Raw genomic sequence first — 27,080 nt, forward strand, 5'->3', positions numbered from 1 at the left:
ATGTTTTTGTGACCTGCTGTTGCGCGACATTACCCCACGAGCTCAAGTTTTCTTTAGTCTGAACGACTTCAGAATCAGTAAACTCTGTTCTGGCGTTACCAGGCCAAAATATTTCCTTTGTGTGTTACAATAAAGACAACAGCTTTCATGGATTTTGCTCTTTTCTTAGTTTGCCACATGGATATAGCTCTTTATGTTTGAGGATGTGTTGTGGTGGTCATTGTCATGAAGCTGGACCTAAGGTGAGCGGTGCTGCCGGTGATGAACGTTACACACTGTAATGGGAGCTCATTAAAAACAGCATTATCCTTGAGTAAGATCACAAAAGCAGATCAACATGTGTGAAGAAGTGTTTGTCCGGGATTTCGTCGAGCGTGTGAAGAGCTGACACAGAGGGCTTGCTGAATGTAAACTCTCTGACACTTAAGCAGGTTTTTTTTTTGTGGTGGTGGTGGTACCGTAAGTGCTTCGCCAGACTGATGGAAACATCAGTGTCATATTGAGTTAACGTAGTTTAATTCAGTATGACTGAATCATTTCTAGGGGTACTTGAGAGAAAAATCAGCTGAGAGAAATGGCTGGGGACCGCTTCTCTAAAGAGTAATCTTATTGTCGCCAATATTATATTTTTGTGTACAGAAGTATAGAGAACTGCGTTCAACAAGTCTCTCCGTGATGCATTTTGACGGTCATCAACATTTCTCGAAGTATTTATTTCTCGTCCACTTTAGGCACAGCTCAGTCTATTTTATGCTGCGGAGTACACTATAACATGGTAAATACGGTAATTGTCGTCGTCTGTCAAATGAGCGCAATATTCTTCTCCACTTCGTCAAGGCAACGACACGAGCTCCACTCTTCCTTGCATGTCAAAAATGGCATTTCGAACCTGCACAGCTCTTGTCGCACGTCTTCATACGATCGGGGTCAAGGTAGTAATAGTCAGAATCTAAGAAGTGTGCTTTTGTGCTTCAAGTACTGACTCTTCCAAAATAGAAGCTACTTCCTGTACGAAATGTGACAATCCTCGTTTGCCCATGAAACTGTGACTTCTCAAGGGCTCTTTTTGTGCTAATTTGAAATTAAAATCCATATTTGGAGTTAAATGGGTGTCAGTTCGTTCAGACATTAGTCACAATTGCAATTTAATTATGTATTGATTTTTTTTATTTCCTCGTACCGTAATTATCAAAGTGAGAGACAATACACGTTGTAACATGAACATGTCTTGAGAGTTATGGATGTGGATCAGGTCTACATTCTTCAGAGCGCTTTGTAAAACTGTAGTCCATTGTTCACATAAACGAATGAGGGTCCAGTAATTAGGCTTTTATAAGTTGATACAGAATGAACCAACCGACACATTTTATGTATGCTGCGATTTCTGAGCACAGCACTCACTTTTCTAACTTGCCCAATATACAAGACCGCCGTCTGCACTGGACCAGCTGCGGTCCGGTTTAAGAGTTCCTGCCCCGTTCAGATAAGTCACCTGGACCACCTTGTCCTGACTGTGCGTAACATGACGAAAACGATAGATTTCTACTCTTCTGTCCTGGGCATGGAAGTCGTTACTTTCAAGGTATGCTGACCTTCAATGACATCACAACAATGATTTTTCACATTCACGCAATTTAGTTTCATGTTCTCCACAATATTATTATGCCATTAAGCAATGTCGGGGTATAATTGTAGGATTTTAAATTTGTCCGTTTAAACAAACAAACGGGAAATTATAGACGAGAGAGATGGATGGTAGGCTGAACATTGTAAACAGTAGTACTGCCACTTGGTGGCAGCATTGCATCGATTGTCAGGCCTCAGTATGCCTTTGAGAACCTATGTTTTTGACCGTGTATCAAGGATATGTCTATTGTTATAATGTTTTGTATAATTTTTTTTTTCCACATAATAGTTTCTTTTCATCTTATATGGATTTCATACAACAGACAGACTAAACCAAATAACAGACTGGTGTGTCAGTGAAAGTCATTGTCTGCATCTGTGCGGCCTGACAAATAAGTCAACATGGACAGAGTGATTTGTTTGATTATGTATGATTATTTTGTGCGTGTGTGCGTGTATGTGTGTGTGTCTCAGGGAGGCCGTAAAGCCCTGAGTTTTGGGGAGCAGAAGTTCAATTTACATGAGGTTGGGAAGGAGTTTGAGCCCAAAGCCAGGACCCCCACCCCGGGCTCTGCAGACCTGTGCCTCATCACGAAAACACCACTGACCACTGTCGCTGCCCATCTGCAGGTACTGCTGACTGCTCCCTCTCAGATCAGCGGTCCAACTCCACTGAGGCCTGGGGACTCTGATTTACTACAGGCAACGTTTGGAGAAAAGATATATGCACAGAGAGAACATTGATTTTTGGAGCTTTAAGATCGATATAATGATCAAGGAATGTGGGTTAAAATTATGGCTCATTTTCTCTGTATGTCCAGGCATGTGGAGTGACTGTGGAGGAGGGGCCTGTGATGAGGACCGGAGCAGTCGGGCCAATCACATCACTTTATTTCCGGGACCCTGATAACAACTTAATTGAAGTCTCCAATTATAATGAATAGACAGCAGAGGGCGCTCTTAGACTGTGTAATACCAGAGAACAGAGTTTGTGCTTATTTTACTGTTTTCCACTAGTACAGTTTTTAACACACAGTGTATTAAAAGTGCATTGTTAACCAACACTATATAAAGACTTTAAAATGTTGCAGATGTCTGTTACCCCACCTCACTGACCTGGGTCAGACACACACCCCTTTTTCACTCACGCTATGACCAGAGTCCTCACATTAGACCAGATAAAATCAGTTTGTTATGCCAGGACCCATTTACCTTCAGAATGAAAAGCATGCAAAGCACAGAGTTCTGTATTTTGCAGTTCTCATCAGATTGTTTAACGGTGTGTGAATTTGAAGAATTGAAAGACCAGTCTGGAATCTTGACCCCTCTAATAAATGAAAACCACAGAGTCCTCTCAGTGTGTGAGAAGCTTTAATGTTTTCTAATCTTCATTTATTTTCACTTATTCATTTATTGTAGGTGTGAGACCTGTTAGGGATTTAATGTCATTTGGTCAGCAGTCGTTGGTCCCCTGATACCCTGTCCTGCATGGCATTAAAATTTGATTCCGTGAAAACTGTCTTTTGAAATGTGTATGTAGTGTGTATGTGGGTTTGTGTGTGTGTGTGTATGTGGGTCTGTGTGTGTGTGTGTGTGTGTATGTGGGTTTGTGTGTGTGTGTGTGTAAGTGGGTTTGTGTGTGTGTGTGTGCGTGTGTGTGCGTGGGTCTGTGTGTGTGTGTGGGTTTATGTGTGTGTGTGTGTGTGTATGTGGGTTTGTGTGTGTGTGTGTGGGTTTGTGTGTGTGTGTGTATGTGGGTCTGTGTGTGTGTGTGCGTGTGTATGTGGGTTTGTGTGTGTGTGTGTATGTGGGTCTGTGTGTGTGTGTGTGTGTATGCGTGTGTGTGCGTGTGTGTATGTGGGTCTGTGTGTGTGTGTGTGTGTGTGTGTATGTGGGTCTGTGTGTGCGTGCGTGTGTGTGTGTGTGTGTGTGTGTGTGTGTGTGTGCGTGTGTGTGTATATGGGTTTGTGTGTGTGTGTGTGTGTGTGTATGTGGGTTTGTGTGTGTGTGTGTGTGTTTGTTGTCAGCTCGGCTGGACTGGTGCTGTTCCAGGCACGTTCCACAGACTCTGAGTGGAGATGGGAGGGAGGGCGGTTTGTGTGTGGCACTGTGTCACTTGGCATAGCTCCTCTGCCAGTGTGTCGTGTTGCTATTATTTCTCCCTTAAACAGAGCCTGCTGCCTGGAGACACATCCTGTCTAGGGTTCTATGGAGGAAACAAGCGGACAGACAGTGTTTCTCAGAGAACGCCTGCTGTCTCAGTGCACCGGCCCACAACGCAGACATCAGGATTTTAAGATCATTTTGGTACAACTGCACTGAGCCAAATGCTTATCTCCACACTATATATGTATTTATCATTTCCAGATCTTCTGTAGTTGCTGTGTAATTCTTGCAGGTGAAATAGTAAAGACCAAACCTTTTTGTTTGGTAAAACATCCCACCTGACTCTGTCAACAGAGGAGATTTTCATGCCGTTTCTCTTTCAGTAACATACAATACAAATTTTGTCGGGTCATGGGCCTGTAGACTCTGGCCCATTTACTGTGATTTATACTGTGATGCATACTGTGATTTATACTGTGATTTATACTGTGCATTATCATGTGCAAAAATGTTTAATGTCTCGTGTACTGTTCAGTATTTCAGTGTTTCAAACTTTAAAGGGTTGCTTTTTGATAACCTCTCAAGGGGTAGCTCCCTGCAAACTCTGTTTTCTCTGTTTTCTAGTGCTAATCTTTCTCAATAAAAAAAGGAAAGAAAAAGAACAAAATAAACATTATTCTTTTTTTTCTGAAAGGAACTGACAAATATGAACCTAAACAACTGTCTTGTCTCTTGGGCAAAAGGGCCAGAAATGTTGAGAGGCGCTGCTCTTTCACTCATGCAGGTTTGGGCTGGACCGATTTTCAGATGTTAATACTCAAAACGAAACACAACTTTTTTTTTTACATGATTCACTTCTTCTGTACGGCATGACTGAGGTGTCAGTCACGGCTTTTGTGTTTGCTTTCGTTTTTGAGTCTCGTGTGTTTATCGAGGTGTTACCTTGGCCTCTTTTTTGAAATTCTTTTTTTTTTTTTTTTTTTTTTTTAAACAGCTGAGGAAAACCTAAGTCCAGCTGTGGGAAATCCCTTTTGGATGCAGGAACATTTCCTTCTGATACCAACAATAAAGATCATTATTAGGCCTTTTTGTTGGGATATTTAAAAAACAGGTCACCCTTAAATAGCACTCAGGGGTCAAATCTGCGATGTAGACACAGTTATGGTTAGCAACTTAAGCATGATAGAGCTTAGATTTCATTTTTTGTTTGGTTTTGTTTTGTTTTTTTTATGAGTGAGATTATATTTGAGAAGTCTGCAGCTGAATTAGTGAGAGTATCCTCATTCTGAAACATGAGAGCTGTGTCAGCCTTTAGACTGTTGGTAACATTACGTAACAGTAGCATTGTCTCCTATCTGAATAATGATTTGTTTTGTGGGCACAAGCTCACCTTTTGTCCAGACAATAAAATAAAATTGTTATGACATATGTTGTAGACATGGTTAGTTTCTTTAAAAATCACTGTGGGTCTTCTAACTGTTGAATATAAGACGATGCATTGGATGTATAGGAAAACATTGGGTGGTGATAAAAAGCATTGCTTTGTGATAAGAGTAATACAGAGGACTTGTGAAGCCTGACAATGGTAGAGTATTGGGTGGTGATAAAAAGCATTGCTTTGTGATAAGAGAAATACAGGTTTGAGAGGACTTGTGAAGCCTGACAATGGTAGAGTATCGGGTGTTGATAAGAAGCATTGCTTCATGTTAGAATAAATATTTCACGTCAGTGCCCTGCTAGGAGATGCATCTTTACTGTAAGTGTTCCACCTTCAGTCGTTCAGCTGAAACTAAAGCTGTTTTTTTAGAAAACTGAAGGATTGCAAATGGAGATCTGCAGTCAGGGTGTGACAGCCACCCAGTCTATTGTTAGGCTATTATTGCACTGCGACGGGGGGGCGATTCTGTGGCAGTTTACGGGAAGGAACTCTTTGGGGTCACAATATTGGTTTCTTTTGCAAACAATAGTTTATCAAATTTCATCCGCCATCACGATCATTCAAATATCACGTCTCCCACTGCTTTCAAACGAACCCTTTAGACAAAAAGTGCATCAGGTACCGGTGGTCAGCTCCAGGGCACTGCGTATGTCCACACACGCCGTCTCTCTGAAGCCTCCTTTAAACACAGAGGTCATTTCTACACTTCACTTTTCCCTAAGATTTGTAGGACGTGTAGCGAGACCCCTCTCCTACTAAACACCAATAAACGGGTCCCATGGACAGGGATAGGAGCCCAAAGCAGCCAGGAAAGAGGGTCCACATTGAGGGCAGACTGCACAGATAAAAGCACATTATATTACTAATATTTAATCAAGTTGAATGACAGTTTTACAGATCTGCTAGTTTATCTCTAGAACTGGTATTCCATGGTTTGATTTAATCGATCTCCTCTGAGGTTTTATCGGAGTTTGCTTTCTGTCTTTCCGTCCTGACATCAAGGCCTGTCTGTCCCTCTCAGCGCAGACAGTGGTGCCCCTCTTCTCATTTTCAGGCCTGCCCAGATGTGGGCATGGTGCCAAAGACTCCACTGCTCCTCTGCCTCTCCCCGGGCATCATGTCCATTTGTCCTCATCCGTTGTGACGGAGTGATGAGAAGGGCATGCTGTTTCTTAATGACACGGTAGATATCCATCAAAATGATGCCAGTGATAAACATCCAACACTGCCCATCCATGTCACCGCATCACATTAAATGACACATTAGCGCTCAATAACAAACACTCAGAGTTCAGTGTGTCACACACTGTTAGCATGTGTTCTAACAGGGGCCGCACATATGGGGATTTCTTAGTTCATCAGTTGGTCTTTGATAAGGTTGAAAATCTTGCCAATCATATGATAATCATTTGTGTGTGAAAGTTCTTGATTTCAAGCACAAATGACTGTTCATCAGCTGAGTCTGGTGTGACATCTATACATTTATCCCTGAGTTACGAAATGGGTGTTTTCCTCTGAGCTGCAGGACTAAAAGTGACCGTATCATTTCTGCATGGGGAACTTTTCCTCTTGTGCCTCTGTGTCAGTCTACATGCCTTTGTGATTTGGTCACACTGCAGAACAGCGAAAGACTCAGATGCGGCCCAACCTGGGAGGGATGCGTTATGTCACCTCTCTGGGTGATCTGTGACACTGTCTTTGATAAGATTAAAACATTTTGTAAATCATATGGCAGTCAGTCATATCTCTGTGAGAACTGTTGACTTCATGCAGAAGTGAGAGTTAATCAGATCAGATGATCTCTCGGTCAGGAGGTGCCAAAGTCTTCTCTCTCTTCCCCTAACCCTGACCCTGACCCTCATCTGGACTTTCTCTTCATGAGGCCTGAGATGGTCTGTAGTTCTGTCTCTACAGTTTTTTTCTCTCTCATCAAGTGCATGTATCTCTCATGTAGTCCTAATCCAATTCTATTACATATACAGATATGACTCTCTCCATACATATACTATGCCTAAAAATACACACAAGTACTGCAGGTATAGGAAATACTATAGGCATTAAATACAGAGAATTATATGTGCAACACTAAATGGAATAAAACATTAGTGACAAAGTGACCAAACCAATGAAAACAATATTTATATTTAAATCATATCTGTAGTGTGGATTGTGAGAGATGAGATAAGAGCATACCCGAGAAGGAAGAGATGCAGTCAGGTATGTAGCACATCATTTACAGTGTAGACCTTTGACTCAGAGAGGTGTGACATCCATACGATTATCCCTGAGTGAGGAAACAGGGTTTTCCCCCTGAGGTCCCGGACAAAAGGTGACAGTATTGTTTCCTTCTCCTCTGCCTCCGTGACAGTCAACATGCCTATGTCATTCGGTCACTTTGAAGAATGCTGGGAATGATGTGTCAGATGTGTCAGATTGTCTTAGGTGTGTGTGTGAATGAATGAAATCTTTTATTGTCATCCCAGCCCTGTACACAGAACACAGTGGGACAAAATCCATCCTCTGCCTTTGACCCATCCTATACACACACACACACATACACACACATGCATTGAGAGCAGTGGGCAGTGTTAATCCTAACATATATACAAGCACCCAGCGGGAACCCACACAAACACAGGGAGAACATGCAAACGCCACGCAGAAAGGACCTGGGCTGGCCAAGATTCAAACCCGGAACTTCTTGCTGTGAGGCAACAGCGCTAAGCGCTGAGCCCCCGTGCTGTCTCCCGTGCTGTCCCCCGTGCTGTCCCCCGTGCTGTCTCCCGTGCTGTCCCCTGTGCTGTCCCCCGTGCTGTCCCCCATGCTGTCCCCCGTGCTGTCTCCCGTGCTGTCCCCCGTGCTGTCTCCCGTGCTGTCCCCCGTGCTGTCCCCCGTGCTGTCCCCTGTGCTGTCCCCTGTGCTGTCCCGTGACACTGGGCATGGGGCAGGGTGATCAGCTCCTCCAGGTGCATGAGCCTGAGAGTCTGAGAGTGATCTACACCATTCAGGTGAACTTCTGCCCGTTCAGTTGTCTGTCACCCCTGCCAGTGTGTGTGTGTGTGTGTGTGTGTGTGTGTACGCGTGCGTGTGTGTGTGCGCTCTTACTCAAATCCTAGTCAAACTCCTGCACTGTGTCATTAAACCCCTGACCTGCCCTGACTCCACAGTTATCAGACACAGCTACAGACAAACATGTTTATTATCCTTCAAACGTAACTTTATGTCTCGTCCCAATGGGAAGAGGATAAATATTGGGTGGGTGAAGCTTATGTCTGGTTATTCAGTTGCTGATACAGTTAAATGAGAGGAACAGGATTCTGTATCAAACGCCAGCACAGTGGTGGAATCAGCACAAAAACTCAACTGGTTGTTTGTGGGGATGACATTTTGAAACTTAAACTTAACATGGCTGCCCTGACAGGTATATGGTGAAGTGCTTTGGCAGTTGAGCACTGTGTCCATACATTTAGCCATTCAAGCTAATTGTATTGGTACTTTTTAAGGCTTTACCACTTCTGGCTTGACAAGAAATCAAAGCTTGTTCAACAACTGTGTATTAGTGATAAGAAACTGCTGTAGAATTAGACCTGGCCGTGCGTTTGTTTTGAAGCTTAAAGCAAACTTTTCGAAGGGAGCCAGGTTTGTGGCAGAATGTCTTTTGATTCTGCACTTTTACTGAAATTGGTAAATGTACAAACAAAGACTGATTATGAGTAAGTGCAGCAGAATCCCCTGAGCTGCATCTTTGATCTCCAAGAGTTCTTAGACCATGATTCAAGGATGCAAATTTTTCAAAGGCGTCCTTGTGCTTTTTTTTTTTTAGGTGAACTGCACCTGTGGCAGGTCTTTGGAGCTGGGAGTTTCCACACCACTGAGGAAATACTGCTACCCTGACCACTTGACTACTGGCAACTCAAGCTGTGAGTCTTTTAGTTACCGTTGCACTTAAAATAAGAGCCATTATGTCTACTCACTGACTTGAGTCAATGGAGAAAATGTTAGTGCTGTATTTCCCAGTTCATTCCTCTTAAAAACAAATCAGTTTGAGTATGTGCTTGTTGGGTGGAGGCTCATTGAAGAGGAGCTCAGCTGAGCAAACACAGTCATGAATTTTTTTTTTTGTGTTGCACACAGATGCCTCTGTCATCAGCGCTAAACTGGCCTTCCCCCAAAACAACTTCCCGCTTCCCTGGTCACAGTCCACCCACCGTGGAGCGTGACGTGACCCAATGAGCCGTCCTCTGGTCCCAAACACAGTCACACCGTGATGACCATAACAGGGCAGAAAGGAACAGTTAGACCAGTTTTCACCTTTTGTCAAGATTACAAAACCGTTTGAGCTCTTACACGTTTACATTTACTAAGATAATTAGGACAATAATGAACATTTACTGGTCAGCATCAAAACTGTGTCCTTTTAAAATCATTTTGAACATTCTAAAACAAGGACACAATGCAGAATTTTGTTATAAATGCATTGTGCTGTGGTCTAATTTCATAGAGAGACCAGATAGGTTAGAGTCAGCTGTAACTGTTTTGAAGTAAAAATGATGTCAGTGTGTGAGTGGTGCAGCTGTGTGAATGATGTTGGTGTGTGAATCATCGTGGAAAACATGAAATGTTGTTCTGTCACGGTACAAAAATAAGAAAAATGAAACTATCAACAAAAACGAAACCAATGCTGTTATTTTTAAAATATTGAGTAAGAGTTTTAAACACATTCACACACACACCCAAAGACACACACACACACACACACACACACACACACATAATTAATTTAATCTGTATGTTATAATATTCATACACAGAACTGCTCAGCTCTAAAATGTGTATTTATATAGAACTTTGTTTGTATTTAGGGCCTGAGTGTTTGGAGACTGTTTGTCTTGTTGTGTGTTTGTATTTAGGGCCTGAGTGTTTTTGAAGACTGTTTGTCTTGTTTTGTGTTTGTATTTAGGGCCTGAGTGTTTGGAGACTGTTTGTCTTGTTGTATGTTTGTATTTAGGGCCTGAGTGTTTGGAGACTGTTTGTCTTGTTGTGTGTTTGTATTTAGGGCCTGAGTGTTTTTGGAGACTGTTTGTCTTGTTTTGTGTTTGTATTTAGGGCCTGAGTGTTTTTGGAGACTGTTTGTCTTGTTGTATGTTTGTATTTAGGGCCTGAGTGTTTGGAGACTGTTTGTCTTGTTGTGTGTTTGTATTTAGGGCCTGAGTGTTTTTGGAGACTGTTTGTCTTGTTGTGTGTTTGTATTTAGGGCCTGAGTGTTTTTGGAGACTGTTTGTCTTGTTGTGTGTTTGTATTTAGGGCCTGAGTGTTTTTGGAGACTGTTTGTCTTGTTGTGTGTTTGTATTTAGGGCCTGAGTGTTTTTGGAGACTGTTTGTCTTGTTGTGTGTTTGTATTTAGGGCCTGAGTGTTTTTGGAGACTGTTTGTCTTGTTGTGTGTTTGTATTTAGGGCCTGAGTGTTTTTGGAGACTGTTTGTCTTGTTGTGTGTTTGTATTTAGGGCCTGAGTGTTTTTGGAGACTGTTTGTCTTGTTGTGTGTTTGTATTTAGGGCCTGAGTGTTTGGAGACTGTTTGTCTTGTTGTGTGTTTGTATTTAGGGCCTGAGTGTTTTTGGAGACTGTTTGTCTTGTTGTATGTTTGTATTTAGGGCCTGAGTGTTTTTGGAGACTGTTTGTCTTGTTGTGTGTTTGTATTTAGGGCCTGAGTGTTTGGAGACTGTTTGTCTTGTTGCGTGTTTTTTTCAGAAGCAGCTTCCCACTGACCACTGATACGCCTCAGCTGATTTCAGCCATTCTGACCATATCAATAACACCAAAACAGTTTTGGTCGAGGAAAAAATTTATAAAACATTGTTTCCAAAATAAAGCCAGAAGAGTTAGTCAAACAGACAGCTGATGTGGAGGAGGAAGACATGGCCTGTTAGTCACCGGACTCTGCCTTGTTCCTGATGCCATAATATTGAAACGTCACAGACCTTCTTGGCCTCCGTGCTCTATTTTCTGGGAGGGTGTGGAGGTGGGACGTCAGATGATATCGGCTTAATAGATGACGCATTAACTCTGTGTTGTGAGTACTTATGAGCCCATATCTCTTGCCGGAACCAAAACAGAAGTTCAATCATTTCGTCACAGGGCCTCTGAGGAAATCCCCTTGAGATGATCGGTCATAATGATCACGCAGGTTCAGAGTAAAGGAGAAGACAGAGATCAAACCCAGACCAGGAGAGTCCTCTTCCTGTACACAGTCCCTGGGTGAGAGTCCTCTTCCTGTTCACAGTCCCTGGGTGAGAGTCCTCTTCCTGTTCACAGTCCCTGGGTGAGAGTCCTCTTCCTGTTCACAGTCCCTGTCTGAGAGACTCTCCCTGCCAAGGCCTTATAGCTACAATGGACCTGCTTCAAACTGAGACCCCAAAAAACCCAAAGTTGGAAACTGTTTCTTTCGTCAGATTTGCTACTGAAAAGCTTTGGAGTCGTTACTTATTTTTATGAACTAAAATCATAATCCTTCAGATATTGCCATCCGAGAGATATTACGACAAATGTTTGCTTAATCAAGCAACAAATAAGAGTATTATTTCTTGTTCATGTATCAGTGTAGTCAAACTGGATCAGAGCACAATGTGCTCTTTAACAATGCGGTAGGCAGCATTCATTCTCCAGTAACACAGGCTGTGATGAGTTACCTCAGTTACTCCAGTTACTTATGTAACTTTTCATATTTTTGTGATTTCAGATAAATGTTTGAAAGATCTTTTTGTCAGTACTTACCAGAAATGATTTTGATTTTTTTTTTTTATCAGTTTATGAAAAAGTTTTAGTTTAACATCTTTAACAGACCAAACGGCATCCCTTACAATTTGGCACAAGGCGAACATTCAGAAGTCAAGAACAGACCTCAGCTCATAGTAATAATCTTTAATATCTGATATGAAAATAAAAGCAAAAAAAAAAAAAAAAATTCATATCTTCTGTGAATCTAGTTTTCTTGAAAGTGATAAATTAATAAAAATTCATAAAGCAACTGTTAGGGGGACACGTAAAAAAACAGAATTTATAAATTATACGCGTGAGTTTCAGCGACTTTCAGAGCATCACTTGTGTAATTTTCTACACATGGAAAATATATTTCATTTTCCAGAAGTTACATGGTAGATCAGGTTTTACTCCGTTTCACTCCAAAATAAACACGTGAGAAATGCTTTCGCGTGCCACAGAGGGTTTGCCACTGAAGCACAAAAACAAAGCTTTCATTGTTAGGTTTTTTATGGAAGGTTGTGACAGTTCATTTTGTGTAGTTGTAGTTTCCTGTAAATCACGCAGGCTGTCGGACCACATTTCATAAACTCGGCCATTTGCAAGCCATCCAAGCATACTAGCACGCAGGCATTCAGAGAGGTCACGGTGAAACGCAGGCGAGATAACTAGGATTTAGGTTCACTATGAAACAGAACAGTTATCACATCCCATCCACACTGAAAGACATGAGCTTCAGTATCTCCATTACTGTCTGAATGTAAGAAAAACCCATGTAAGCAATGCCTATAATAGGAAAGGCAATGACTCATTTTTGTTCAAAATACAAAAATACAAAATACATTTGTTCAAATGTCTAAACCTGTACTGCTCATATGTGTAAACCTATATCTGTGTTCAGAGCACGGGAGTGTGGGTTCCACGGGGATGTTCTAGGGTGTCGGAGTGGTCTGACGTCCTGAGGTCTCAGGGGGAAATGACAGTAAAGGCTAAGGAACACTGAGGTGGCCATTTCATGCCAGGGTTTTGGCGACTGTCATAAAATCATGACAAATGAAATATAGCAAAGAGGCGGTGATTAATAGTTTGTTAAATATAACTGCAGCGATGTTGAATCTGGATGTGGTGTGTATGGGTGTGGGTGTAAGGTTTATCACTAAAAAAGATAAAGTCCGTCTCTCCATGTAAGTCATAAAGTTACATCCACAGGAAGTGAGAACTTCTTTACCACAGTCAGGTTATTCATATCTACAGATCATGAGTTTAAACCAGCTGCTCAGAGTCAAAAAAAGGTTGTATTTTTTTTGTCCAAAGACAAGACAGAAACTGAATGGAAAGGAAGAAGATGACACTCTGAGAAGATGACACTCTGAGGGTGTCATTCAGTTGCTTTTATTCCTTTATTATGAAACCGTGAGGACAGGAAGCTTCAGGAGAAACTGCTGAACAATGAGAAGACCATCCTGCGTTTTGCTGTGTCACCCTGTGTGTGTCACTCGTCTGGTGTGGTGTGGGTGGGTGATCTTGTGCATTGCAGTGATCTTGGACTACTCAGCTGAGACGCTGGTCTGTGTCTGAGACAGATTAGAGTTATGGCTCTCATTCAAAACAATGCTCTTACTCATCCGCTTTGGCATTTCTTTCTCATTTTTTATTTTTTACTGTTTCATGTTCATTGGTCATTAGGTTATGAGCTTACAGTAGGCACAGTAAATCAAGTCTGTGGTGGGTCATTGGAGCAGAAGGATTTGAAAAGAGTGCCGAATGCATTATACTTTCATAATATTTTACAGGCACAGGTATAGTCACGTTGATTCTGTTTTAATGCCATGAGGATGAAATGCATAGCATAACAGAGTTGACTTTTCTGATGTGATTAATGAGCAGTACAGGGAGCTGATGGCCGGCCCTAATGGCTGTTTGTGGCTGTGCATTTACAGTTACAGCACTCACTGGAAACAACCAACACAGTCAAGGCCTGTTTCACAAGGCAGTAAATCATACGTCACCAGTAGTTCAGACAGAAAACTGGAAGCTTATTTTTCACAGTCAATTCCATAAATATGTAAAATTTTAAAGACATGACATCTTCTCTTTGAAGTCTGTTATGTTAGTGCAAGTGACTTTTCTACACAGGCTCCAGCGTGAAGGTCTTTTTGAACAAGTATTCTGTTCTCGAGTATTCTGTTCTCGAGTATTCTGTTCTCGAGTATTCTGTTTTTGGAAGTGTCCCAACCTGACCCTGTGACTGAATGAGGACATAAACACACTATTTCTGTAAATAAGAGGTGTATTTCCAGGCAGATCAGTAAGCCCTGTGCAGCCCAGGGGCACTGCAGAAATACATCGTTCGGGCTTTTTTTTCAGCCTCACGTATGCATCAGGATGATCACTCCGAAATGGACCAGCCAAGTCATCTCTGTCTGAACAGTGTCAGACTTATTTCCCCGAAGCTTTGTTATTACAACCAAATTGTTTGTTTTGACAGAGAGGTCTGTGGGTATGAACTCTGTGTGATCAGGAGCTATGTACCGGTGTGAACTCAGTGACTAATAAAACCGCACAGGGCTGACTCTTCAGACCCCACACAAAGCTGTCATTGTTCTCTTCTTCTTCTCTCCTTTTCTTTCTGTTAAATCCTTTCAGCATGTCAGGTTGGATGTGTATAATATCTGAATCATCATCTGACCGTGAACTACACACTAAGGTGGTTCTTGAGTGAGTCGTTGTTTTGAAAGATTAAATGAATCACTCATCACCTCTGTTGTCATCGAGGCTTGTCAATCAAGTGTGTTGAACATCGAAAGCTGATCATCGGAGCGGCTCTGGCCTCAGGGGGAGATGACTTTTACTTTGAGGAAGTACTTTACCTTGAGTGATGTGTTTGAACTCTCTGGGTTAATTGAGGAAGGAGTTATCAGATTGGAATGAATGTGATTCCGGAATTACCATCTGATCTCCCAAACCGATCTTTAATTGTGTGTACTTCTTTGTATGTGTGTACGGTTCTGAAAGGATACAGAACAAAATAGTTGCAAGTTTGTATGTAAATAGTTATATAGATTAAGGCTCAACTAAACATATACAATTTCTAACAGATATCACATAACCATAATAAAAAGTAACAATAACAGTAACTAATCCATGTGCTGATGTGTCTATCACAGCACAGTTATGTCTTGTTGTAAAACTTAGTGCTTACTCGCTCATAGATGCATAGTGCTTACATCTGTGATATGAATAATCCTGTTTAAAAGTTTAAATAAAACTTGTTGGATGCAGATTCTGTTATGCCATAAACAAACAAAATAGCAAACAAAAGACAACAAAGAATAATAAGGCAATGTGATATTATGATAATGATAATACAGATGAATGTACACATAACTAAACAATGATGCGCTATTTTTAAACACAGATACCATCAGTAACTACTCCGCTGTTCCCAACTAAAGTGCCTGTTTTGTAACTATAGAAACAATAGAACTATTGTTCTTTTTAAGAATGACTCAAAATGTTTTCTTTGAAAGCAGTGCTTAGCTGGTCATTTTCTGACCTTATGCATCCCATGGTTTTGGCAGGGTGTTGTGTTCTTTCATTAAATCATTCTCTCTGAAAGAAATGTAAAAAAGCAACAGTTAATGACAATGTGTTAAAGGTATCTTCTGTGGCTGCACGGTGGATCAAACTGAGGACTACGTCTGTAAGGCATTTATAGTGACTATAAACATGTATAATGACTTATGAGTGATCATTTATAGTGACTATAAACATGTATAATGACTTATGAGTGATCATTTATAGTGACTATAGACATGTATCATGACTTATGAGTGATCATTTATAGTGACTATAGACATGTATCATGACTTATGAGTGATCATTTATAGTGACTATAGACATGTATAGTGACTTATGAGTGATCATTTATAGTGACTATAAACATGTATCATGACTTATGAGTGATCATTTATAGTGACTATAGACATGTATAATGACTTATGAGTGATCATTTATAGTGACTATAAACATGTATAATGACTTATGAGTGATCATTTATAGTGACTATAGACATGTATCATGACTTATGAGTGATCATTTATAGTGACTATAGACATGTATCATGACTTATGAGTGATCATTTATAGTGACTATAGACATGTATAGTGACTTATGAGTGATCATTTATAGTGACTATAAACATGCATCATGACTTATGAGTGATCATTTATAGTGACTATAGACATGTATAATGACTTATGAGTGATCATTTATAGTGACTATAGACATGTATAATGACTTATGAGTGATCATTTATAGTGACTATAAACATGTATAATGACTTATGAGTGATCATTTATAGTGACTATAGACATGTATCATGACTTATGAGTGATCATTTATAGTGACTATAGACATGTATAATGACTTATGAGTGATCATTTATAGTGACTATAGACATGTATAGTGACTTATGAGTGATCATTTATAGTGACTATAAACATGTATCATGACTTATGAGTGATCATTTATAGTGACTATAGACATGTATAATGACTTATGAGTGATCATTTATAGTGACTATAGACATGTATAATGACTTATGAGTGATCATTTATAGTGACTATAAACATGTATAATGACTTATGAGTGATCATTTATAGTGACTATAGACATGTATCATGACTTATGAGTGATCATTTATAGTGACTATAGACATGTATCATGACTTATGAGTGATCATTTATAGTGACTATAGACATGTATCATGACTTATGAGTGATCATTTATAGTGACTATAGACATGTATCATGACTTATGAGTGATCATTTATAGTGACTATAGACATGTATAGTGACTTATGAGTGATCATTTATAGTGACTATAAACATGTATCATGACTTATGAGTGATCATTTATAGTGACTATAGACATGTATAATGACTTATGAGTGATCATTTATAGTGACTATAGACATGTATAATGACTTATGAGTGATCATTTATAGTGACTATAAACATGTATAATGACTTATGAGTGATCATTTATAGTGACTATAGACATGTATCATGACTTATGAGTGATCATTTATAGTGACTATAGACATGTATCATGACTTATGAGTGATCATTTATAGTGACTATAGACATGTATAGTGACTTATGAGTGATCATTTATAGTGACTATAAACATGTATCATGACTTATGAGTGATCATTTATAGTGACTATAGACATGTATAATGACTTATGAGTGATCATTTATAGTGACTATAGACATGTATAATGACTTATGAGTGATCATTTATAGTGACTATAAACATGTATAATGACTTATGAGTGATCATTTATAGTGACTATAGACATGTATCATGACTTATGAGTGATCATTTATAGTGACTATAGACATGTATCATGACTTATGAGTGATCATTTATAGTGACTATAGACATGTATCATGACTTATGAGTGATCATTTATAGTGACTATAGACATGTATCATGACTTATGAGTGATCATTTATAGTGACTATAGACATGTATAATGACTCATGAGTGATCATTTATAGTGACTATAAACATGTATAATGACTTATGAGTGATCATTTATAGTGACTATAAACATGTATAATGACTTATGAGTGATCATTTATAGTGACTATAAACATGTATCATGACTCATGAGTGATCATTTATAGTGACTATAAACATGTATCATGACTTATGAGTGATCATTTATAGTGACTATAGACATGTATAGTGACTTATGAGTGATCATTTATAGTGACTATAAACATGTATAATGACTTATGAGTGATCATTTATAGTGACTATAAACATGTATAATGACTTATGAGTGATCATTTATAGTGACTATAAACATGTATAATGACTTATGAGTGATCATTTATAGTGACTATAAACATGTATAATGACTTATGAGTGATCATTTATAGTGACTATAAACATGTATAGTGACTGTTGAGTGGTCATGGAACAGATGCTGATGTTCTATAGATCATGTGTAATGTTGTCATGCACAGTTCAACACAGTTCATCGATATCTCTGATGTTTTAATGATTGGATCATGTAACTGTTTTCATGACCACTGAACACTCTGAACGCGCCGTGAGGAGGGACGATCTGTACTCTTGACTCCTGTAGGCTCCAGAGTTTTCTTTGGCTCTGTCCCGGAGCTGGCGCCCGATCTCGCTTCCGTCCTCCCGACCCGAAGCGTTACGGCTGTGTGTGTAACGCGCTCTCTGAGCTGGGCCGAGACTGTAAAGGAGCTGGCAGACCCGGCGCTGACCGGCTGAGCCAGCTGCTCCTCACTCTACTAACATTTATAAACGGTTCTTTGCGGCTTTATTAATATGAAGTCAAGAGCTCTGTTGACTCAACTGTTCCAACACTGCGAGATATGTGTGTGAGTGTGTGTGTGTGTGTGTGTGTGTGTGTGTGTGTGTGTGTGTGTGTGTGTGTGTGAGTGGTGGGTGGTGGGGGGCATTTTGGAACGGCGCGTGAAGCTCTCTCTAGACAACAGGACAAACTCGTTTCCTGCAGTTCTACTCCCCCCCGCTTCTGATTTATCTCCACATGTTGACTCTCCCACACACACACGCACACACACACACACACACACACACACACGCACACACACACACACACACACACACACAGACCCACATACACACACACACACACACACACACGCACACACACACACACGCACGCACACACGCACACACACACACACACACACACACATACACACACGCACACACACACACACACACGCACGCACACACGCACACACACACGCCATAGTGAGAAGGAATGAGGAAGCATTCTTTTCACCGATGGACCTCTAGAACAGACCTTCTGCTTAAGGCCTTAATCACCTTTTCCAGTCTTTCACGTCAGCTTCCTGCTTCAGACATCACAACAAGTCCATGGAGGAAGTAAACTTTGTGTTGTGATTAATTAAACAAATGAAAAGAAAAAACGTATTAAAAAAATAAATAAATAAAACTTCATACAATATCTTTACAAGATCAGAAAAGCGCTTCGTGGGATCCAGGAAATGAATTAAGCCGTTGCTTTTCTTAAAACCAAAATCTGGCCATGAGTAGCCTAGAAGTCCTTTAAACGTGTTCTTTTGTGCTTGACTGCATCAGCAGGTTCCTATGGAAAGGCCCACAGTTCCCTGTCACTGCAGCCGCTGCATCACTAAGCAACACGATGGTCTCTCACACCTGGCTCCGCAGGCCCCTGTGAAGGATGCTCAGTTGCATTCTGGGATTCAAGGCTGAAAGCAGCTGAAACTGATGATTCCCAGTGTGTGTGTCAAGTGTAAGGCAGTCTATTCAAAAGGGTTAAAAAGCAGTGGGCCTCATTCACCAACCTTTCTTAAGAAGAAATTTGTTCTTAAAAGCCACCTACGCAGTTTTCTGACATTCACGAATGTCAACCAGACAGGTGTGTGAGAATCGGTCAGTTTCACTGTTATACATATGGATAAATATTAAAATACCTGGACAGAGCAGACGCAGCTATTGAAGCCTTTGCTCCTGTCTGCTCCTGTACGTGCGTTGCATTGAGCCATTAAAGCCGGAGCAGAAGTATTTGTTGGTTGCTAGAGAAGAACTCAGAATTAGAAATTAAGTCAGAATTGAAATAAAAAAGTCAGATTTGTGAGAAATAAGATTCGGAATAGAGAGAAATAAAGTTGGAATTATGTAAAATAAAATCAGAACTGTGAGAAATAAAATCGCAATTAAGCAAACTTTTTTTTATGTGGCTGAAACTGGATTCCATAGATTTCGCTGTGTGCACACGCCCCTGCGGTCTCATGCTCTTTCATGGGGATTGGCGGGGCGTTTACCTACAGTAATTGGGAACAACTGGCATGCACTTTCAATCTGTGGTGACAATGGGTTTCAACAAGAACAAAGACGCAAACAATTCTGTTTAAGATGTCATGAATCTGGCCAGATTTTTTCTTAGGACTTTTCTCAAGAACGGGTTTAAGAAAAAGCCTAGGGAGATACTGGTGAATGAGGCCCAGCAGGCCTGACTCCGCCCTACTCTGTGGTAAAATTAGGCGTAATGGTGTTCTGGCATTCGCCCAACATCAGAAATCAGAAACAGAAAAATAGTGAGCTAAGAACTCTGCAATAAGCGTAACCGGATTGATAGCTCTTATGCTTTTCCTGTAAACCACTCACGTGTACCGACAGTGAGTGGTACCATCACAGTGTCATGTCACAGTGTGGCTTAGCAGCCTGACTGTTCAGGGCTGCAGACGGCTTCAGAGGACACTAAAGACAGCAGCAAAAATCACTGGCACTGACCTACCACAACTTCATAACATCTACACCACTCACTGCCAAAAGGACAGCCCAAAATATCACCAAGGACACCAGGCACCCCGCTCCTGTTCTGTTCTCGCTCCTTCAGTCTAAAAAACATTACCAGAGCATCAGATCACACACCACCCATCTCAGTACCAGTTTCTCTCCACAGGCAGTCAGACTGCTGAACAGCTAACGCACCACTAAGTGTTGTTGTATAACACGCAATGTTATCATGGACTGTATAGTGTGGATATAATGTGTACATACGTGTGTATGGTGTACATAGTACATGCAGGTCTGTAGTGTCCTTCCATGTTCATTCTGTGATGATGTGACCTTTATGTTAAGGCAGAGAGAGTCAGAGCACGAGTATTTCATTGAGGACCTGTGTATTTCATTGAGGACCTGTGTATTTCATTGAGGACCTGTGTATTTCATTGATGACCTGTGTATTTCATTGAGGACCTGTGTTCATTGCACATGACAGCAAAGTTGAACTTGAACATTGGTATAAACGAAATGTAGACACATCACAACAGCCACGTAACACATTAATGGTTACGGGTTTTCCTTTAAGTTTATGAGGGAAAATAATCCAGTTTCTCTTTTATTGTACTCTACACGTGAGTGCAGGAGTGTGGGATCAGTTGGTGACACAGGTTAATCAAAGCGCGTTGGCCTCTGAGGTGATCTGGCCTCGGTGGAAATGTACTCCTGTAAGCCTGTGTGTGTCTACAATCCAAGGGCATTGTTATGTATGAAAATGAGGGATTTTTGGTTGTTGTAGATCCAAAAATGGGGTGTAGGGGGGGTGCACGGATTTCCTGTATCACAGGTTACTTTTATACATGCTTGCTTTCTGAGAATTTCTTTATTTGTGTGCTTTGGTGAACAGTCAGCTACAACGCTAACTGCTTGTGGAATTAGTTCACTGAGTCCCAGACACATTGTGCGTTGGGTTATTTTAACCCTGTGGATACAGACTGGACATTAGATGTGACTGTACAGATTTGATTTATAGAAAATGTTGATAAGCTTAATCAATACTAATTTTAATGTACAGAGATTCATTCAGTTGTGCTATCAGTTTTTTTCATGTCATCATAACTGACTTACTGATATAAATATTCTGTTATGCACACACGGGCAAAATATACTCCTACTTACTGCTGAGAGAACAGATGTAAACACATGACTGAACAAAAAAAAAAAAAAAAAGAAGCCATGACTAAAAATAGATTTATACACCTTTTTATTGGCTCAAAAACAGAATCAATCATATACAATAATAATCTTTATTACAATTTCATAATATATCATTTACAAGACAAATAAAGAGTACAGAAAGCTAAATTCTCTTTAAGTATATCGGTATTTACAACACCCCCCCCCACACACACACACACACCAAGTTACAGTACAGCTATCAATGCCCCCCCCCCCCCCCTTTGAAGTTCACATCCTCAAAAGTACGATCTGGACTGGGGGAAGCTAGTCAAGTCTAGTCAAGTCTAGTCAAGTCTAGTCAAGTCTAGGTGTCACAAACCTACTTAAATGAAACAAACGAACAAACAAAAATCATTAAGTAAAATTCCCGCCCTCTGAGACTACAGAGTGAAACTACACCTCACAGTAAACTATATAGTTCATCTAAATGTTTTCCATATAAACAACTCTTTCTTTGGAAAGTAACTGAACACTTTGTCAACATAAAGTCAAAGACAAGGATGTAAGAATAACAACCCCACATAATGAAGTAACGAATAAGAACCAGAGAGGCACTAGAGTTTATCTCAGACTGTGTTAAAAACAACCCCTGCATACTTAGTGTATGAACAGTAGGATCCTGACCACTGTCTTCCTCTCTACTGCAGTTGTGCTAATAGTGGTTTGCAGTCGTCCAGTTGCTCCAGTCCCTCCACAGCCTCCAGGAGCCCCTCCACCCTGTCCGGGGGCAGAACTGCACCAGCGTTGTTGCGAAACTTCTTTTGCAGGCTCTCATTGGTCAGGGGGTTTCGCCAGTGGCCGTAGAACGTGTCGCATCGGCCCACCAGCACGTCCCCGCCGACCAGCGTCACCTGCACCTCGCCGTACATGCGGTCGAAATTCGCCGGGTTGTCGCCGGGGTGCTCCACCCTCACGCGGGACAGCATCGCTCGGAGATCGGGTCGAGCCATGGCCTCGGGGGTGAAGGACTGCACCGTCACCTCGCCGTCCAGCAGGGCGCTGCAGGCGTTGAACTGGAAGGAGTGGCGTGCCTGGTGCTCGGATTCCGGGAAGGGCCGGTCGATGTACTTGGAGCGCGGCACCCTCAGGAGGATGTCCCGTACCAAGTTCGGGGAGACGGTGCCGGCCGTGACGCCCACCAGCGTTTCGTGGACGGACGCAGCTGCGTCTGCCACCCAGTGCATGCCCAGGTGAGCAGGGAAGCGTTTGAAAGCAATGTCTTGGTCCTCCAGCAGAAACCTGGGCTCCCCCTCAGCCGGAGAACTCATGGACTGTGGAGCGTAGTCCTCGTAAAATGCACTGAACCCAGCCACACCTGGAACTGCATCTAAGACCTTAGGGCTGGCCTCCAGGCCACGTGACGCCAGCAGAGCCGCCTCCAGGCCGAGACGGGACGCGTTGCCGATGTGGAGAGGTTTGGACTGCGTGGCGGCGTTGGCCATGGGGGCACCGGCCAGAGACGCGGCAATAGCCAGGGCATGGCTGCACTGGGCACGCTCCAGAGAAAGCAGACGGGAACAGGCGGCGGCACTTCCCATAGTGCCCACCACACTGGGGGGGTGAAACCTGGGTGGGGGAGGGAGTTATTTTAGAGTCACTGTCGTTTCTACAGCCTGATTCATCCCTTTATTTTTTTTCCTTTTTTACAGTTTTGATCAGTAGCTTTAACCAGCAGTGTAAAACCTTTTTACTCCACCTACAATGGCTTATAAAGTTAGGAATATTCACCAAATTTTGACAGGTCTTATCAGTGTCCTAATAATTGATAGTAATATCTGCTAATATACTGAAATTTTGTTGTTAATAATTATAAACCACTGTTGTTTAGAACCATAATGAAAGACGTGTTGTTTAAATTTACATCTGTTTTACATCTCTACAGGGTTCAACTCTCTGCAGACATCAGTAATAGTACTGTGTTTTGTTTTTTTTTTAACCTCTAACTTTTGCTAAAGTCTTTGGTGAAAGGTAACTGAGATGACCTATTCACACTTGACTGAAATGTTGCTATTGCTAATAATTGCTGAGCATGAAAATCTGGAGGCGTATTTTAGCCCATGTGAACTGGGCTTATGATCAGTCCACAAAAGACATGATAGAATTTCCACCTCAGCTACCATTCCAGTTCAGTAGCTGAGTTTGTGGGAATTTATCCAGGTGGCTGAAAACACCTGTTTTTGCTAAACACAAAGGTGTCGTCTGTTCTGAGAGAGCAAAGAGGAAATAACAAATTATGAGACTTTTCGTTTCATTTCTCAGAGTCAAAACAAGGAGGAGAGAGAGGGAGAGTGCGCTGGAGGCTCGTCACAAACAAAACCAGTCTGTATAAACACCAGTCTGAAGGACTGCTCTTAATGATTTCCTCTCTTTTCTAAATCTGTAGGTCTGGGCCTCACCCAGTCCTGTGTGTGAGTGTGGAGTGAACCCAAGCTGTTGGCAGCCTCTGTCTATAAAGACAGTTCTACTGAGAATGCTCTCACAACATGACTGTATTTAGAAAAATGATTACATGGCTATAATAGAAAACAGAGATGCCCTGTTCCCAGTACAGTGTTTCACCATGTGCTTAGTAGGTTCCATGATGTCTGACAGTGTGGAAAAGGGAAATTCACCTTTTGGGGATGTTATGGGCTTCATTGGAGAACCTCATCAGCCGCCCCTGGACCTCGATACCCACGTTGAACGCCACGAGGAAGTCGAGTCCGCTCGGCTTGCTGTTGCTAGGCAGCATGTCGCTGATGGCCAGGAGAGCGGGCAGCACGGCTCCAGACGGGTGGGTTGCCGGGTGCCAGGTGTCGTCAAAGTCCATGGAGTGAGCCTGTGAGGAAACCAGCAACTTCAAACAGAGTCTGGGACAAGGCCTTCTACAGCATTTACACAGTCTCTGTTCCCAGTGTCAACACGGCCGTGGCCCTCTGCTATTCTGAACCGTGGTCTGCTCGGTGTTCCTCAGCATTACTGACGGAACTGTTCCGGGCCTGTGGCCCTCGGCTGTCTGACTGTGTCTACAAATAACACCGAAATAGGACAATGTTTCACTGCAGGAAAATATGAGCTGCACCAACCCCAGGCCCAGCGTTTGTCCAGCTTTGAAATGACAAACACAGAGGCCAGGAGGAACAGAGTGTTACACAGACGTGGATGGGCTCAGAGGACAGCTTCTCTCAACAGTGTGGGTATTTCCACAGACCGTCAGTGTGACCCCACCCTACTGAGGCCTCTCTGCTTGTTAAATTTGTTTTTCACTTTCAGTACTAAACGTTCACATGCCAAGACAGTGAATGTTAATGCTACATTGTAAGCGCTTCTTCATTTCAGTTGTGCCGACCCGAGTGTTTACTGTTAGAACTTCTGTTTTCAGACTCTGGAAACTCTAGGCAGGTTTAGTCAGATTTTGCCTGTCCAGAGCTGAGTGATGGAGACCATCTGCTCATCAACACATGGTTTTTACCAGTCAGCCCCAGACGACATGCGGACTCACCGCCACTCCGTTCACGAAGGCTGCCAAGGTTGGGGATAGTTTTGTGCCGGGTCGCCCGTAGACGGAGCTGATGTCGTCAGGAGCATACATATGCTGAGGCAAAAAGGAAAGGATCACATGATCAAATAGTCCAGACACAGCCAACAACACAGTCTAGAGACACCAGAGGCAGACACATGCCTGCCCTGTGCACACACACACACGCGCGCGCGCACACACACACACACACACACACACGTGCACACACACACACACACACACACACACACACGTGCACAGAGTAAAAAAAAGGAAAGAGAACTCGAGACAGCTTTGCACACAGACGCATTAAAGTTTGCAGGGCCATGAAGTGTACTCTCTAAAAGTTGGACCATCAATCAAACACACAGCTCTGAATAACTCTCTTTGTGAGTCTCCCAAAAAAAATCTTGACGTTAACAGGGTGTTTTTAGAACAGGGGAAAAACAGACAATTTAATCTGTTTATGTAAATCAGGTAACCGTACACACAGACATTCCAGTCGACTGATGACTGAAAGTCAGAAACCGTTCTAGAAATGTATAATTCTATAAATGAATCAATACATACATGCACAAGTGTAATATAATCATGTTAGCCTGTATGTTTACGTGACACACGACTGTGCGTGTTCTCACTGTGACCAGTGTTATGCTGAGTCGTATTAGCTGTGTGTTGGCAGAGCGGGAGCGTGCGTGCGGTCGTTTGGCACGACTCTCTGACCTGGCAGTGCTGGAGGGCCAAGTCGAAGACCTCGGTGGTGCTGCCCAGTAGACCCACACCGATACTGTCCAGCACCATGCGCTTGCTCCTCCTCAGAACCGTCTGGGAGAGATGTCGGGGCTGCACGCTCTGGATGAACCGGCCGAAGCTGTTCGTCACCGTCTCCTCAGAGGAAGGCCGCTCCATCACTAATGGGGGGTGGGGGGGGGGTAGGGTGGTGGAGGAAGGAGAATGTTTAAATCTTAACTGGTGATCTTTGCTTTTTGGCAAACGAACGTTTCAGTGGCAAAAATGACGCTCCTTCCGTAAGGTTAAGGTTTATCATCGTGCAGCGATATGTAAGGGGAAACAATCAAACTACTTCCTTCTATTTTTTCAGCGACTGTTGTGAAAGAATGCACAGTCGTAAGGATGAAGAGAGGTACAGACAGGAGAGGGTGTGTGTCTGAGAGGACAGTGACTGTGTGGTCAGATAAACTCACCATCCAATGCAGACTTATGCACTGCTCGAGTGACACACAGGGCTGACAAGGGTCTAAGAGATCTCTGAACCAAAACAAAAATAAATACAATAAATACAATAAATAAATAATCCAGACATCACACTGATACATTATGTCATTATACTGATACTCTGTCCATTAAGCCTGGGATTGGTCCCATGGAGTTAATCACTAAATAAATGAAGAACCTCTACACTATAGATGTCATCATTTAAGACCAAAGAGCGGATTCCACGATCTTAGTCCTTTCTCTCCCTGAGTGTTTTAATAAGACTGCCTGAGGCACTGAATAACTCATTGCTCTACTCAGCAGGTTTCTCAAGTATGTAATGAAACACAGCGGCACACTTGGCACACTTATAAACACATACTCGCTGCTTCTCTCTGAAAGAATGTTTGGAGTTTCCTCTCCACATAACAATCTCGAAATTACATGATTTAAAAGTCAGAATTGTCTAAACAGTTGTCTTTGTGAGCATCATTCAGAAATGACAGAAAATTACATTCTCCTCTTTAGGTATGGTTATATTAGTTACACACACACACACACACACACACACACACACACACACACACACACACACACACACACAGAATTAAAAAAAATATATAAATGATATATATATACCTGTACTTTTGAGAGCATTATGTCGCTGTATGGTCAGTTTAGCTTTGAAATAAGAAATAAGAAATAAGATGATGGGCTCGCTGCTGTCTGAAGTGGCGTCCTCTCCTGTCTGTCTGCTCTCTGATCAGGCTCTGAGTGAGAGTGTGTTGACTGAAGATGCTGTTGTTGTCCAGGTGAGTCCGCATCTCCTCTTTATATACAGTCTCTCAAACTGATGT

General features: G+C 41.9%; 2 protein-coding genes across 2 annotated transcripts; one reads left to right on the forward strand and one right to left on the reverse strand.

The window, feature by feature from the left end:
* Positions 1–847: 847 nt before the first annotated feature.
* On the forward strand, positions 848–2,900 carry glod5 (glyoxalase domain containing 5). Its single transcript, XM_030766720.1, has 4 exons — positions 848–932; positions 1,427–1,582; positions 2,101–2,256; positions 2,448–2,900. The coding sequence occupies exons 1-4, from the start codon at positions 867–869 to the stop codon at positions 2,568–2,570; spliced, it is 501 nt and encodes a 166-aa protein (XP_030622580.1). The 5' UTR covers positions 848–866; the 3' UTR covers positions 2,571–2,900.
* A 19,247-nt stretch (positions 2,901–22,147) lies between these two features.
* On the reverse strand, positions 22,148–26,880 carry irg1l (immunoresponsive gene 1, like). Its single transcript, XM_030766805.1, has 6 exons — positions 26,863–26,880; positions 26,214–26,277; positions 25,732–25,919; positions 24,991–25,083; positions 24,122–24,327; positions 22,148–23,075 (listed from the first exon to the last, which is right to left on the reverse strand). Exons 1-6 carry the CDS (start codon positions 26,878–26,880, stop codon positions 22,148–22,150), a joined length of 1,497 nt encoding a protein of 498 aa, XP_030622665.1.
* Between the last annotated feature and the right edge of the window lie 200 nt (positions 26,881–27,080).

This window comes from Chanos chanos, chromosome 2 (genome assembly GCF_902362185.1).
Source record: "Chanos chanos chromosome 2, fChaCha1.1, whole genome shotgun sequence".
Lineage (NCBI taxonomy): Eukaryota > Metazoa > Chordata > Actinopteri > Gonorynchiformes > Chanidae > Chanos > Chanos chanos.

Excerpts from the sequence above, each read along its gene's own strand:
- glod5 (XM_030766720.1), top strand. The coding sequence starts at position 867 with ATGTCAAAAATGGCATTTCGAACCTGCACAGCTCTTGTCGCACGTCTT. Across the intron at positions 1,583-2,100 it reads TGGAAGTCGTTACTTTCAAG|GGAGGCCGTAAAGCCCTGAG; the intron begins GTATGCTGACCT and ends TGTGTGTCTCAG. Across the intron at positions 2,257-2,447 it reads CTGTCGCTGCCCATCTGCAG|GCATGTGGAGTGACTGTGGA; the intron begins GTACTGCTGACT and ends CTGTATGTCCAG.
- irg1l (XM_030766805.1), bottom strand. Across the intron at positions 24,328-24,990 it reads CCTTCGTGAACGGAGTGGCG|GCTCACTCCATGGACTTTGA; the intron begins GTGAGTCCGCAT and ends GTTTCCTCACAG. Across the intron at positions 23,076-24,121 it reads GCCCATAACATCCCCAAAAG|GTTTCACCCCCCCAGTGTGG; the intron begins GTGAATTTCCCT and ends TCCCCCACCCAG.